The sequence below is a fragment of the Mauremys mutica genome, chromosome 11, assembly GCF_020497125.1.
Source record: "Mauremys mutica isolate MM-2020 ecotype Southern chromosome 11, ASM2049712v1, whole genome shotgun sequence".
Lineage (NCBI taxonomy): Eukaryota > Metazoa > Chordata > Testudines > Geoemydidae > Mauremys > Mauremys mutica.
This window is the reverse complement of record NC_059082.1, coordinates 39,635,228-39,650,857: the sequence shown is the minus strand read 5'-3', so window position 1 is coordinate 39,650,857 and position 15,630 is coordinate 39,635,228. Positions and strand designations below refer to the sequence as shown.

General features: G+C 47.5%; 1 protein-coding gene across 2 annotated transcripts in view; it reads left to right on the top strand.

The window, feature by feature from the left end:
- The window catches only part of ALPK3 (alpha kinase 3), an 88,856-nt gene that overhangs the window by 19,878 nt on the left and 53,348 nt on the right, over nt 1-15,630 (top strand). The window contains exons 2-3 of one of the 2 annotated variants that reach the window (XM_044981076.1): nt 2,185-2,223; nt 7,263-7,384. In XM_044981076.1, coding sequence (XP_044837011.1) covers nt 2,185-2,223; nt 7,263-7,384 — 161 coding nt within the window. The remainder of the gene's footprint in view (nt 1-2,184; nt 2,224-7,262; nt 7,385-15,630) is intronic. The other variant, XM_044981077.1, reaches the window with a different exon arrangement.

Sequence of the window (15,630 nt, the reverse complement as noted above, 5' to 3'; positions counted from 1 at the left end):
TTGCGCAAAAAAGTTTGGAAAATGGGTTTGCTCAAGCAAGGGACCTTGACTTGAATGCTTGTGTTCCCAAATATGCCTAAGATGTACCTGGCGACTGTTCTATCTACCATGTACCTGCAAAAGGGTCCACAGTGTTCATCCATCCCCTAGTAAAACCATTTTTAAAGAATGTCTCAAACTGCCCTTCTGGGACTGTAACCTGTCATTGAATAAACCCAAGGCAGCCCTCTTGAGACCCTGGGATCTTGCAATCTCTGCCATTTCTCACTGAAGATCTCATTTTTAGAGCCATTACTTGGCCAGGAGGGTCTGAGTTGCATGCACTTAGAGCCAACCAATTTATGCTGTGTTCCACACACAGCAGGTTGGCCATGCTTCACTGTTGACTTATGACAAAACTGCATCTGATTTTTGTTGACCAGGCTGTGATGGAGACTCTCTTCTCTAAAGCCACACAGGGGAAGGGAGGCTACATGCTCTGGTTGGTAGTGATGGAACTGACTGCATGTGGTCTTTGGAGAAAACTCTGAACGTCATGCCATCTCAGTTTAAAGTCTATTACTGTGGATAAGAGACTGTGCTTAACTACGCTGTGTCAGGAGTAGGCAACCTCTGGCACATGTACCAAAGGCGGCACACGAGCTGATTTTCAGTGGCACTCACACTGCCTGGGTCCTGGCCACAGGTCCGGGGGGCTCTGCATTTTAATTTAATTTTAAATGATGCTTCTTAAACATTTTAAAAAACTTATTTACTTTACATACAACAATAGTTTAGTTATATATTATAGACTTATAGAAAGAGACCTTCTAAAAACATTAAAATGTATTACTGGCACGCGAAACCTTAAATTAGAGTGAATAAATGAAGACTCGACACACCACTTCTGACAGGTTGCTGACCCCTGCGCTATGAGCTAGTAGGCGTCCTGTGTCTGAATGTCTCCAGGATCACTTGGCTAAAGTGGTAGCATGTTTTTGCAGCATTCCCCAATCTGCAGTCCATAGGACTGCTACCTGGAGTTGCATTCACACCTTCGCAAATCACTGTTCTCTGGATATTCCAGCAAGCGCAGATGCTGGTTTTGAGGGGGCGGGGTTTCAATTGCTATTCAGCTCTTAGGTTTCCTCTGTTTGCCTGCTAAGGGAAGTCCCAGTGGCCAGGCACCTATGGTGAAGCTCTGTGGAAGCAGTGGAGGGGAGGGGAGAGGAAGAAAGGCTCACTTACCAACAGTAGCTCTTGCTCTCCAAGTGTGCTGCAGCCTCAGAGGTGCACTGTCCCCCCCCACTCCCCAGGCATCTCTCAAATATGGAGCTGAGGGAAGGTTGGACAGGTGAAGCGTTCATGCCTTTAGTCTGTGTGGCGTGTTAGGCTCCAGGGAATGGCACATGCCCCATAGCTGCCAAATACTGCTCCAAAATGGTTCTGTGGGCAGGTGCGTGATTCCTTGGAGGCAAAGTGTTTGGAGAACAGGCTCTGTTCTTGGTAGGTAACTCACTTGCGCCCATCAGATAAAGGTGTGAGCATTGGAGTGTGTTTTATGAAATGATTAGCCTTGTAACATGTTACCACAAAGGGAATGGAGACCATGGAAGCTTTTGTGAAACGTGCTTACCATCAGCTCTCACAGTGACTTGGTTCAGAGCGCTACAAGCAGGGAGATTTTCTGCCTCCTGGAATTCCTTTAACATGCAAATCCCGCCTCTGAGCTTGGAAGTGCACTTTGTGTCAAACTCTGCTGCAAACTCACTTGTCGGAAGTTGTTGCCCATCAGTAGGTGGGCAGGCCCCAGGCCTGCTCCTCAAGGCAAGCAGTAGGGTCCAAGGTCTCAAGTGCCATCTGATCAGAACACCCTCTAGAGTGCAGTTTCCTGCTTTGCTCACACAGCTGTAGAGAGTGCCTGGGCCACTCAGGCGCTGTTTTTTTTTTTAAATCTAGCCTTTCAGACTCACATAAAATGTTCTTACATTTCTGCTGTTAATGACCATTTCATTTCACAGGCTTGGTTACAATTTACAATGTAGCTCGCTTATCCTGGCAGGCAGGCTAAGGCAGCTGTGGACTTTTAATAGAAACTCAGACCTGTCCAAGATGACTTATCATTAATCTGTCAACAAAGCGGTTTAATTTCTGCTTCTTTCCATGCTTTTTGGTCTAATGGTTTTGTTTGCTGTTTCTGCTTAGCTTATCAGGCAACCGATTATCTCCCTCCAGCTTTAGAAGGTAAACCTATATTCTATTAAACTTCTCTGACCAAATCCTTTCCAGGACTTGTGACTCGGCATGACTAACCTTAGTGCTTTGGTACTAGCTGAAGAGAGCATGGCACTTGTATAATGTGCATGTGTGAGATTCTGCATGCTTGAGTCTCTACTACTTGCTTGAAGTGCAAACAGGCTGGTGTTTATCACACACATTTCTGGGAGATGCAAGGACTATTCATCTTCACCACTGAAAGGGTGGGGAAAGGACTATTCAGCTATTTCTTACTATTAAAGAGAGACTTTCACACAGGGATATGCTTTAAAAAATAGACATGTCACCTTGTTCAAATAAGAGCTCTCTTTCCCCACAAGCTGCCCTGGCAACCCGGATTCTCCTTAGCCAGACTGCAATGAAGCCATATTTGTGCCATAGATCAATTGTCAACATAGACTGTTGTAAAGTCAAAGCTGGCACTATTGCTTCCCTGCAGAAGCAAGTAGGTGAGGATGAGCTGGTGGGGAAGAGGTCCTTCCAGAGTGATTGCTAGCTTCCAGGATTGCTGCCAAAAGGGTGAGGAAAGAAAACACACTCCAAGAGCCACAGGAAAGGCGAAGAGATTTTTTTCAAGTCTGCTTTGTCCAGAGGTTTCCCTAGTACAGAAGTTCCTTTTTAATGTAAAAAGACTATTGAATTGCCATCCTTTTGTGCTTCCTTCTAGAATCTGCTCAATTTATGTGCTTCTGATCTGTTGCTGCAAACAACATGCAGATGTGGGAAGGTTGAAAAGCAAACAGCTCCCACTTACACTCTGCAAAATTTCAGGAGCACTCAGAAAACGAGTACACCAATATATGAAGCAGCTTGAATCAGACAAGTTTTGCTGTGGCCAAATGATAAGGGATAGTGCAGCACTTTCAGAGATTTAAGGAGTTGCTGGGGAAATGACCTAAAACTGGAAGCCTCTAGCAAAAGTCTCCAACATTTACCCAATGGCAACTGTGGTTCTTGCTCCTCTGCAGAAGATTAAATGGGTCACCCAAGGCCATGCTGCTAGCGACACATCTTGTCTGAGGCCCAGTCTCCAGTACTCTGCCTTTTATTCAGCAGTCTTTGGAGTTTTACCTCTGGCTCTGGAGTTTGCACAATATGGGCCACGTTCATCCCTGGTGCCGCCCACTGACATCAGTGGTGTTACACAAGGGTTGAACTTGGCTGTATATTTCAGTGTATGCATCACTGGTTTGTGGAGGATTCTGTATAGTTGGCACTCTGTTTATTTTGCTGCTACATGAAATGCTGCACTGGTGCTTGGGAAGTTCTTTGAACTTCATCTACATGAATTTAGAGAGCATTTCCTGTGGCTGGGACCGGGACTAAGACAACACTCACATGGATTCATAATAAGGCCACTAAACCCCCACCAATGATTGTCTTCAGGCAGGATTGCCAACTTTGCCCTGTAGCAGTGGGAGTAGCGCCATGAGCTCTTCCTTGTGCTTGTGGTATTCACAGTCCTGGATTTCCTGCAAACTGCCCTTAGCAGGAAGCAAAAGAATGGAAAGGGACGTAGCAGCGTTGTGATGGATTGCTTGGTAAGCTGGGCGCAAGAAAACAGTGTACATTTTAATACAGCTCAATGTAAATCAGTGGTTCCCAACCTTTTCGTCTGGTGGGCGCCAGACGAAGGACCATGGCAGCGGTGGAGCACCCGCCGAAATGCCGCTGAATTTCTGCGGCGACGCCTCTCCATGATGTCACTTGTTGGCGGTAAGTGGCGTCATCGAGAGGCGTCGCCTCCGAAATGCCGCAGAAATTCGGGGGCGACGCCTCTCGATGACGCCGCTTGTCAGCGGCAAGCAGCATCATGGAGAGGCGTCATCGCCGAAATGCCACAGAAATTCGGCGGCATTTCGGCGGATGCTCCACCGCTGGCCAAGAGGCGGGCGCATTTAGATGCCCCTGCGGGTGCCATGGCGCCCGCGGGCACTGCGTTGGGGACCCCTGATGTAAATGTATATCTCTAGGAACAAAAAATGTAGGCCGTACTTGTAGGGTAGAGGATTCTGTCCTGGGAAGCAGTGACTCTTGCAAACGATTTGGGGCTCATGGTGGATAATCAGCTGACCGTGAGCTCTGAGTGTGACACTGGCCAAAAATTTAATTTTTCAATGCATAAACGGGAATCTTGAGTAGAAATAGAGGGTAATTTATCTCTGTATTTGGTACTCATGCAACTGCTGCTGGAATCCTGTTTCCACAGCTGAAGAAGGATGTTGGGAAAACTGAAGCGGGTTCAGAGATGAGCTAGGAGTATGATTGATTAAATTAATTAAAGGATTAGACACTGAGCTCCTTGAGTGTATCACTATAAGGAATAATCTATTTAGTTTAACAGAGAAAGTTAATGGGTGATTTGATTAGTCTGTAAGTACCTATATGAGGAACAGATATTTACTAATGGGCTCTTTCAATCTAGAAGAGAAAGGTATAACATGAGCCAATGGCTGGAAGTTGAACTTAAACAAATTCAGTGTGGAAAGAAGGTATGAATTTTAAACAGTAATTAATCCATGGAACAATTTACTGAGGGTCATGGTGGATTCTCTATTGCTGACCATTTTTAAATCCGATTAGATGTCCTTCTGAGAGATCTGCTCTAGGAATTACTTTGGGGAAGTTCTATGGCCTGAGTGACACAGGACTACAGGAGGACAGATTAGCTGTTCACCATGGTCACGTCTACTCTTGGAATCTATGAATTTCCTGCTAAAATTGTAGATGATGTAGGTCCCTGTTGCCTTTGGAGCTGCGTAGGCAGCTGTCACAGCTCAGAGTCCTGACAGAGGGCTCAGCTCTGGGTCCAAGCTCTGCGTATCCATTTACTCTTTAAAAATATAATGACATGAGTGTAGGTGATGAAAGGAACTGAATTTTCAGACCTCAGGGCTGAAGTTCGCTCACTGAACAGGTCAGCAGCAGTGCCTACCTGTGACCTAGGGGGACCCATCTAAGAGTCGGGGGAGTGCAGGCTCCTGGGACCTGCTGATACTGCCCATACTGAGGCCAGCTAGCACCAGTCACGGAGCTGTCAGTAACCGTTTCTATGAATCTCCACCCCCTGCCCCCCCCCACTTCTCCTGCATGTTTATGGAAGCTGGACACTTTGTTTTTAATTAAGCCTTTCCTTATTGCAGATGGTACTGCATGAACAGTTTTGCCAACTGTATGGTAGTACTTGGTGTTTCTCCTAGAGCCCCAGCTCCTGGAGTCCTGTGATGATATGAGAATTTCACATTTTAAAAAAAGAGTAACTTTCTATCCTTTCTGGTTGCAGTGGAGAAACCTGGAAATATGATCCCTAAAGGCCCCCCAAAGCAGAAGGCAAAGACCCAAATTTAAAAAATGCCAGGAAATTAAAAAAGGACTGAAGCAAATCTCATGGTTTTGGAGGACGTGACTAAAAACTTTTTTGACTGTGTGAGATTAGCAATACTGAATCGATACACACTGTATCCATTCAGTGCCATACGTTAATAGCACTGAAACAGCTGTAAGATGCATCTTATGAACTTCATAGAGTCTAGTAGCTCCTTGGACAGTTCAGGCTAGTGCTTCAGTCTGAACTTGCTATGCTCACACATTACAGTGCATGAGCTTATATAGTGTATGGTCCCTAATGCCTAGATGCTGTAGCAGGAGCTGAAGTAAAGAGGTCATGCCAGCTTCACGGACAGTTCCCTAGCTCTGAGAGGTGTAAGCCAGGCTCCGAACCTCCTGTAGGAGGGAGGGTATGTAGGAATAAGGAGCTATCACTGGCACATGGTGCCCTTAAAGGCCTTTTTACTATTTACTCAAGCCTTTGAAATAAGGAGCATGTACTTGTCAAAGGGACCATGTCAATTAAAACTTGCCTATTCTGTAAATCCTAAACCAATGAAAAAACGTGCACAGTTAAAATAGAATTCTAATAAAGAGGTGTCTCCCTTCCTCCCCCCACAGTGCAAGACACCCGCTCAGTGCAGCACCGGCAATCTAAAAGTGCGGCTGCTATCACTGGTTTCTTTTTATTTAATTGTCTCAATAAGAAACACAACTAGTAAACATAAGGCATAAATAGTGAGACGAACGGGCTTTTCAGATTGTTTCTCTGTTACAGTGTTCATAGCTCTAGCAATGCAGCAATGACTGAGCAAAGTACCAACCAGGGTAAGAGTGCCTGGGAGGGAATTTAAAATGAGACCATTAGAATCCAGTGAGAGGCAAGGAGGGACATCTGAAGGCAGGTGTTGGGTTGTCATAGAGTTTAAAGCCAGAAGGGAACACCAGATCATCTGATCCGATCTCCTGTAAATCACAGGCTGCCAGCACCTGCAGACTAAACCCAGCAACCAAAATTAGAAGAAAGCATTACAGCCCTGAAGCAACTAAACTGTTCTGTGCCCCTGCCAGAGACTAGGGATATGGCTGCACTACGCAGCTTTTAGCGACACGGCTGTGCTGCTACAGCTGCTAAAAGCTGTGCAGTGTAGCTGCTGTTTGTTGGCAGGAGAGAGCTCTCCTGCTGGCAAAAATCGTCCACGCCCCATAAGCAGCAGCGGCTTTGTCGGCCTGAGAGCACTCCTGCCCATAAAGCATTGCTCACACTGTCGCTTTTCCTCATTACAACTTTTGTCATTCAGGGAGTTGTTTTTTTAACACCCCTGAACGACAAAAGTTTAGCCAACTAAGTGCCAGTGTAGACAAAGCCTAGAAGGGACCAAGGTGCACCAATGGCTGAGGCCCTGCAATGACAGGGAATTAAGTGAGATATCCAGATAATCCTGGCAAGTGACCAACACCCACATGCTGCAGAAAAAAGTAGAACCCCCCCAAGATTGCTTCCAATCTGATCGAGGGAGAAATTTGTTCCCAACCTCACACATGATGATCTGTTAGACCCTAGCATATAAGGAAGAACCAGCCAGCCAAGCACATTATTTGATCTTGGGGTGAGAACCCATTACTTTGTTTCTAGTAACCTAATCTGAGCTCTAAGAATTGCTTCTTGATTCTTTTAGGAGCACCTTCTGCACAATCATTGCTCAGCTGACTGAGGAGACCCAGCCACAGTTTGAAACTACCCTCAAATCTCGTGCTGTATCTGAGGACTCTGATGCCAAATTCACATGCATAGTAACAGGTAATGATGCCATCAGTGAAGTGACCCACCCCTGCCCGATCCATTACTGCTTCTGGTTAATAGTAGTAAAAAAAGAAAAGAAAAGGGGGGTGGGGGAGAAATACAGTGTTGCCAACTCGCTCAATTTTATTGGAAGATGCATTTTCATTAAATGGCTGGAAGTTGAAGCTGGACAATTCAGACTGGAAATAAGGTGTAAACTTTTAACAGTGTGAGAGTGATTAACTATTGGAACAGTTTACGAAGAATTGTGGTGGATTCTCCATCCCTGGTGATCTTAAAATCAAGATTAGATCTTTCAAAAAGATCTGCTCTAGGAATTAGTGTTGGAATTTCTCAGGCTTGTGCTAGATTAGGGGTTCTCAAACTTCATTGCACCATGACCCCCTTCTGACAAGAAAAATTACTACATGATCCCACGAGCTGGGGGGGACTGAAACCCAAGCCCACCTAAGACCCACTGCCCAGGTGGGGAGGCCAAAGCCCAAGCCCACTGCTCTAAGTGGGGGTGGTAGGGAGGAACCAAAGCCCAAGGGCTTCAGCCCCAGACAGGAGGCCTGTAACCTGAGTGCTGCCTAGGGTGACTGGATGTCCCGATAAAATCAGGACTGTCCCAATTTTGAAGAGTTTGTCCCACATCCTGACCAGAGTACGGTCAGGACGCCATTTGTCCCGATATTTTGTTTCCTGGTCTTCGGTGGCAATTTGGTGGAGAGCCCTTCAGTCGCGGATGGTCTTTGGCGGTATTTCGGTGGCGGGTGCTTCTGTCTTTGGCGGCAAGGTTTATTACCCCCCGCTGAAATACCGCCGAAGACCGTCTGCGACTGAAGGGCTCTCCGCCAAATTGCCACCGAACTCCCAGACGGATGAGTGTAAAAGGGAAAAAAAAAACACGCTCCCCCCTGCAGCGGTCCCGATATTTTCCCCTTAACATCTGGTCACCCTAGCGCTGCCAAGGAATGAAGCCCTTGGGCTTTGGCTTTGACCACAGGCAGTGGGGCTTGGGCTTCTGCCCCAGTAAGTCTAAGCCAGCCCTGGCAGCGCTATTAAAATGGGATCATGATGCACTTTGGGGTCATGACCCACAGATTGAGAACTGCTGTGCTAGATAACAGTGGTTTCTTCTGGCCTTGAAATCTGACTCTCTCTCTACATGATATCTCTGCTGCTGGAGACAAGTGATTACATGAGAACAGCTTGAAAACATGACCCAAATGAGTCCAAAAGACAAATGAAAATAACTTTAAAATCAATTTTTAAAAAGTCACATTTGAGGAAGGAGTGGGGGTGATTTATCGGTGTAGAATTCTTGGGGTTGTTAATACTGCAGCTTGCTCACTGATCGCTTACAATAAAAAGCTTGCACCAGAGCGAAGCTGGCATTGGTTACTAACTGGGAAGGCCATAATAGAATTATTTTCTTGAGTAGCCTCTCAGAGGTTTGCTATCTCAGGAATGTGCAGTTTGCAGCTGAATCTCGCTCTGTTAGAGAGCCTGTTTTGACCCTCGCATTTGATCTCACACAGGATACATCTACACAGCAAAGAAAAACCCATGGCTGGCCCATGCCAGCCAACTTGGGCTTGTGGGCCTTGGACTGTGGGGCTGCTTCATTCCAGGCTAAGGCTCCAGCCCAAGCCCAGACATCTACACAGCAATGAAGCAGCCCCACAGCCTGAGCCCCAGGAGCCTGAGTCGCTGGCACAGCCGCAGATTTTTCTTTGCTGTGTAGACATACCCCCAGGGAGAGCACAGATGGGTTTGCGCCAGTGGAAAACCTGTGCTTCTTAGCCCTGGTCTACACTGGGGGATGGGGGGGTGGATCTAAGTTACACAACTTCAGCTACATGAATAACGTAGCTGAAGTTGACGTACTTAGATCGACTTACCGTGGTGTCTTCACTGCAGTGAGTTGACTGCTGCTGCTCCCCCGTCGACTCTGCCTGCGCCTCTGGTGGCGCTGGAGTACAGGAGTCGATATATCGCGTCTAGACTAGACATGATAAATTGATCCCCCTGGATCGATCACTGCCCGCCAATCCAGCGGGTAGTGAAGACCCGCTAGAGACTAGAGTGCTGGTCTCTATGCGTATTCCACTGTGCTTATGTATGTGCGCCATGCGCCCGGAGCTGGAGAATTTTGAAAGCCATGTCCAGGGCTGTCCTTACCTATATGCAAACATCACAATTTTCCTGGTGCCCTGGAGCAGCTGCGTGCTGCTCCAGCAGCCAGCCCGATCCCCTGCCAGCTGAGCCAGCCAGGAAAGCTGCCCCCACTCCACCCCTTCCCCATAGCCTCCGCCCCACCTCTTCCCACCCCTGCTCCGCCCCAGTCCCAGCCTCACCCCCACTCCATCCCTTCCCTGAGCTACGTCCTGGGGGACTGCAGCACGGGTTGGGCGCACCCTGCACTCACTGGGCAGCGGGAAGTGGAGTGACTGGGCTCCAACCCGCTCCGCTCTGCCGGCTCATGATGGGGGACAATTTCATCCCTGTCCTCCAAGCCTCAAGCCTGTTCCTGCCCACCCCCAGACCTTGGACACATCCCCTCCCCCCCCCATGGAGGCCATAGGCCAGTCCTTCCCCCCGCACGGAGGGGCTGCATAGGGCACTACAATGTCTAGGGATGGCCCTGGACGTGTCCATTGGCTTGTGCATGTGCCCTTGCTCTCCTTGTGCCCCCAACCGAGGAGACAAAGGGTGGAGAGGACTCTGACTACCTCTCCAGTTCCTTCTTACCACCACGTGACCCAGACTGGAACTTCCAATATCCAGAGCTTTGTCTCCTTTATTTAGGGTGACCATATTTTCCTATGCTGAATACGGGACACCTGGTAGAATTACTTGTATTCAAGCAGGTTCAATGGCAATCAATCAGAACTATGCTGTACAAATGTTCAAATTAACATTAACTTGACTGAGCCCCTGTTAAAAAGAAATACTGTGAAGCTGGATTCTTTTTATTTACCTTCTTATCCTTAAGACTTTAGGGGTTTACACGGGGAGGGGTCTCTCTCTTTCTCTCTCTCTCACTCACACACACACTCACTCTCTTTTCTCTCACATTGGGGGAGGTGACTGATGGACTGACCCTCCCTGTCCGGTACTCTCTGCCCTCCAGGCCTAGCTGGGCCCACAGGATGGACCCACCTTTCCCGGTACCTGGCGCCGCATCTTACTGAGGCAGTGTGGGGGGCGGAGAGGGGAGCATGCAGAGTCACATGCCTCCCTCCCCCAGATTTTTGCCAGGAATCTGATTCACACCAGAATGTGGCCAGCAGCAGCCTTTCAGCACTGTGTGGGAGGGAAGGGGGGAAACGGATGACCTGGCCCATGTCTTCCAGAGCTCATCTCTTCTGCCCGCACAGTGTTGAAAGGCAGCTAACACCTCCAGGTTGCTGCTGGCCACCAACATAACCCATCCGCCTCCTGTCCCCCGGCTACAATGCGGGCAGGAAGGGGTTAAGCCCTAAGGATGTGTCGTGCACCAGGGCCCAGGGAACCTGACTGCAGGGGCTTGAGTGGCCACAGAGCCTGGCCAGAGAGGTGGCTCAGCGGGGGAGGGTGCCTAGGGGACGGAGCAGCCCTGTGCTCTCTTGGGGCAGGACCCAGGGCGGTGGGGAGGGGGGGCAGGTGAAGAGGGTGCTAAGCCCCTGCGGGAGGCTGCTGTGGAGCCTGCAGGTTCGGGGCAGGAACAGGCTGGAAAGTTCTCTTCCCCCTTCCCCTCCCCACCAACACACTTCAGAGCTGGCACGCAGTGGGAGCTGCGCTGATGGGCTGCCACCTGCCTTGCACACCCACCCCCCTCGTCAGCCATTGGACCCCCCATACACACACAACGCAATGGTGAGCGGATGGCTGGCGAGCAGGGATCAGGCCAGCAGCTGGACCCACCAGTACTGATGGTTGGGGGAGGCAGAAAATATGGGACAATTTTCCCATTTTTAAGAAAAAGTTGGAACACCTGAAGGAGAGCTTAAATATGGGACTGTCCTTTTGAAAACAGGATGTCTGGTCACCCTACCTTTGTTTATCTGTAAAACATATGTATATTTGTGAATAGTTTTTAGAAACGTTAGAATTTTAGAGTTTATTCAATGTTTTTTTTCCTTAAAATTCTTATAGTTTGATAGTTTAGCTTCCCTGTCCAGGGGTGCCCTGCCCTCCATCCTCCCTTACCCCATTATGGGGACAGGACTATGCCCAGAAATCCAGTGTTCAAAATGTATGCTTTCTGCCCATATTCCCCGTCAGTCAGCAATGACCATCAGTGTACTGCCTCAGGGAAGCCCACATTGTGGCAAGGTGCAGAATCTCCCTCTCGTTCCACAGTCATATCTGAGAGGGGTGAGAGCTTCCCCTTCAGAAGTGCCTAATGGAACAGGCCGTGAGGCTGCAGTCACCCAGGCCGGGGACCCCCCAACCCGTATATTGTCCTGACTCAGCAAGCAGTGCACCTCCCACCATGAGGTCTGACTGAAGTGAAGGAGTCTACTGCCAGAGATCCCTCGGCAGGGTCTTCTCAGGACAACCAGGAGCATTCTCATAAACACGAGAGCAAATCCTCCTCCAAATCCACTTTGAAGCAGTCTGGGTCAGCTCTGCCTAAATCAAGCAGGTCTTCGGAGAACGTACGATGCCTTAAGTCTCAGGGGCATGACAAGAAAGCTCACAAGTCTATGGCTCCAGCAGTACCAACTGTGATCTGTACCATCTAAGCAAGAAGTCTGTGGTCCAATGGAACTGATAAAGGGAGTGCTACCGACGGAACCAACTCTGTCTTGCTCGAGTGTGGCAAACACTGTTATTACTCTGGCTCCATTGGTTCGGGCAAACCCCTCTCACTCTGGGAAGAGCCAAGTCTTATGCTCCTCCTAGGATGTTTTTGCTGTCCTGGATCCAGTGTCTCCTTCCCTCACAAGGAAGGGTCTGACTCCACTGGGAGATAGGCTTCTCCCGCAAGTCACATCTCCCATTCCTTCCTCAAATTGTGACTTTCCTTCAGTGGGACCATCATTGCCACCAGTGGATCCAGAATCATCCTCTTCTTTCTCGGGAGACACTGAGCCACCCTATAAACCGATGCTTCCTCCTCTGAGGCATGCTTTTAAAAAAAAAAATCAAACCCAGGATCCAAAAGTTTGGATAGGACATAAACCCGGGCCCTGAGCTGACCTCTGTGGGGATTAGGAGGAAATTGCCCCTGTGGGCAGGCTATAGTATTGTTGTCCCCTTTGGGGTACTTGCTGTTCCTTTGTGGTATTTGGTGGTGGCCTGTGTCAGTGACAGAGTACTAGGCTAGATGGTCCTTGGACTGGCAGTTCCTATTAACAAATAATATTTAGTACAGATTTTTCCAAAACCTAAGCATGATTGTCACCTCTTTCTGGGCTCGTACCTAATCAGGAAATTTGTACCAAATACCCATGCCATGGTTAAAAGGGGGTCTGCATCTGCCAGCTGTAAAGCTTTATAACTTGCTGTCCGATACTGAGATGGCTAACAAGTGTTGAACAGCTGCTGCCCTTGCTGGTTATCGCTCTGTAAGGCTGCTCTTCGTCTTTATTGCCTCCTGTCTTGTGCCTTTGATTTGATTTATTGCTTCCTCTCCTGTATCCCTTCCTCTCTACTTCACTTAACTGCTCTAGGAATACACGTGTGTGTGACACAAAGTCCTCTCTCTATAGCTATCTCCCACCTCCCTCTTGGAACAACTTGGGGAAACTCCTAATGTCTGTTGTGCAGGAAACTGGGAATACACTTCTGAGATTCCACCAAGTCAAGGAGAAATATCAGCTTTTCAAAGCATATCTGCCTTTGGCCCTAATGCTACAACCATTTCTGGAACCCATCCCCAGTTAGAACACAGATTGCTCCTCACATTTAGGAGGCATGGGCCGTTTGGCTGGTATTTGCTGAAGTTATTTCCTCTGCTGGAATACTGTGTTCATTTCTGGTGTCCACAAATCAAGAAACGTTGAAAACTAAAGTAATAGAAAAGGGATTACATTTAATAGTGCAAAGAGCAAATCATGCAGTTAGGGACTAACAGCAAGAATTTTTGCTATAAGCTGGGGGCCTTATCAGTTGGAAGGGACAGAGGGAGAGGAAGACCTGGATTCGTTGGTCGATCACAGGATGACTGAGCCGACAATGTGAAGCAACCATGGAAAAAACTAATACTATCCTGGGATGCATCAGGAGAGCTATTTCCAGCAGACAGGGAAGTGTTCTTTCCTTTGTACAAGGCATTGGTGAGACCTCATCTGGAATACTGTGTGCAATTCTGGTCTTTTATGTATAAGAAAGATTAACTCAAACTGGAACAAGTGCAGATAAGAGCTACTAGGATGATCAGGTGAATGGAGAACTTGCCTTATGAGAGGAGACTTAAGTAGCTTGGCTTGTTTAGCCTAACCAAACAAAGGTTGAGGGGAGATAGGATTGCTCTCTATAAATACATCAGAGGGACAAATGCCAGTGAGGAAGAGTAAGTATTTAAATTAAGGCCAATGCTGATACAAGAACAAATGGATATAGACTGGCTATCAATAAGTTTAGGCTTGAAATTAGATTTAGGTTTCTAACCATCAGAGAAGTGAAGTTGAGGAACAGCCTCCCAAGGGGAGCACCTAACTTGCTTCAAGACTGAGCATGGTAAGTTTAGGGAGGGGATGATATGATGAGGTTGCTCATAATAGCATATGGCCCATCTGTGACTGAGGTTAGCAAATGTCTCCAGTGGCCAGGACATTAGAGGGGAGAGCTCTGAATTTCTACAGCAAATTCTTTCTCAGGTGTCTGGTGGGTCTCACCTACGTGCTCAGGGTCTAACTGATTGCTATATTTTGGGTCAGGAAGGAATTTTCTCCCAAGTCAGATTGGCAGACCCTGGGAAGTTTTCGCCTTCCTCTGCAGCATGGAGCTTGGGGTCACTTGCTGGTTTGAACTAGAGTAAATGGTAGATTCTCTGTAATTAAAGTCATTTTAAATCAAGATTTGAGGACTTCAGTAATTCAGCCAAAGGTTATAGGCCTTCTACAGAAGTGGGTGAGTGAGGTTCTATGGGCTGCAATGTGTGGGAGGTCAGACTAGATGATCATGATGGTCCCTGCTGGCCTTAAAACCTATAAATCTAAACTGGAGAGTGTTCCAAGAAGAACTCTGAGAATGATTCAAGATTTGGAAAATGTGCATTACAGAAAGACTCAAGAAGCTCAATCTATTTAGCTTATCAACGAGAAGATTAATGAGTGACTGGATCATAGTCTGTAATAGTTGCATAGTCATAATTACACAGGGAACAGAAATTCGATGATAGAGGCTCTTCAGTTGAGCAGATGAAGTAACAAGATCCAATGCTAGGCAAATTCAGACTAGAAATAAGGGACCCATTTTTAACAGTGAGGGTAACTAACCATTGGAACAACTTAAGAAGAGGTATGGTGGATTGTCCATCACTGGAAAATGTTTAGTCAAGATTGAAAAGGTATGTTCTAGTTCAAACAAGAATGAATTCAGAGCAGTCATATGGCCTGAGTTGTACAGTAGGTCAGACTCGATGAACACACTGGTCCCTTCTTGTCCATCCAAGGAAAATGAGATGAAGAATTTAACTTCACCAGTTAGAAGATTAGTCTGGGATAAGGCAAAACATCAAATTAGTAACATCAGCACCTGTTGTCTTAAATGTAGAATTTAAGTTAACCAGCCCCACCTTATGAGGGTGTGTCAAAAGCCCAGCTTGGAATCTTTTCCCCTCGACAGCTTAGGCAAGGTGTGCCTTGTGGTCAGTCTTGGAGGACTGTGTTTGCACAACCCCCTGTGGTGGTTTCACTCTTTCAGGTGGAACAAAGCTCCCACAAGCTGGGAATATTATGGTCCAATTTCCAGGGCACGGGGTCCCTGGTACTGCACACAGTAACAGGGTGGGCAGGCATCAGTATAAGTGTGAGCTGAGAGTATAGTGTTTAATCTGCTGCTTGGACACAGTCCTTGGCGTGTGTGATCCTCTGTTACCTGATATATAGGCAGCTTACTGGAAGGCTAGAGCTCAAGTGGCCAGAAAAAGAGTGATCTGATTGTGGCATAAAGTATCCTATGCACTGTTTTTTGTTTGGGTTTTTTTTTAAAAAACACTCTGCGGCAGCAAGTCTCCAGGCCTAGGCCAGATGAGTTGGGCTTGCACGGCTAATGCTACGAGGCTAAAACTAACAGTATAGATGTTCCTGATGAGGCAGGCGCCC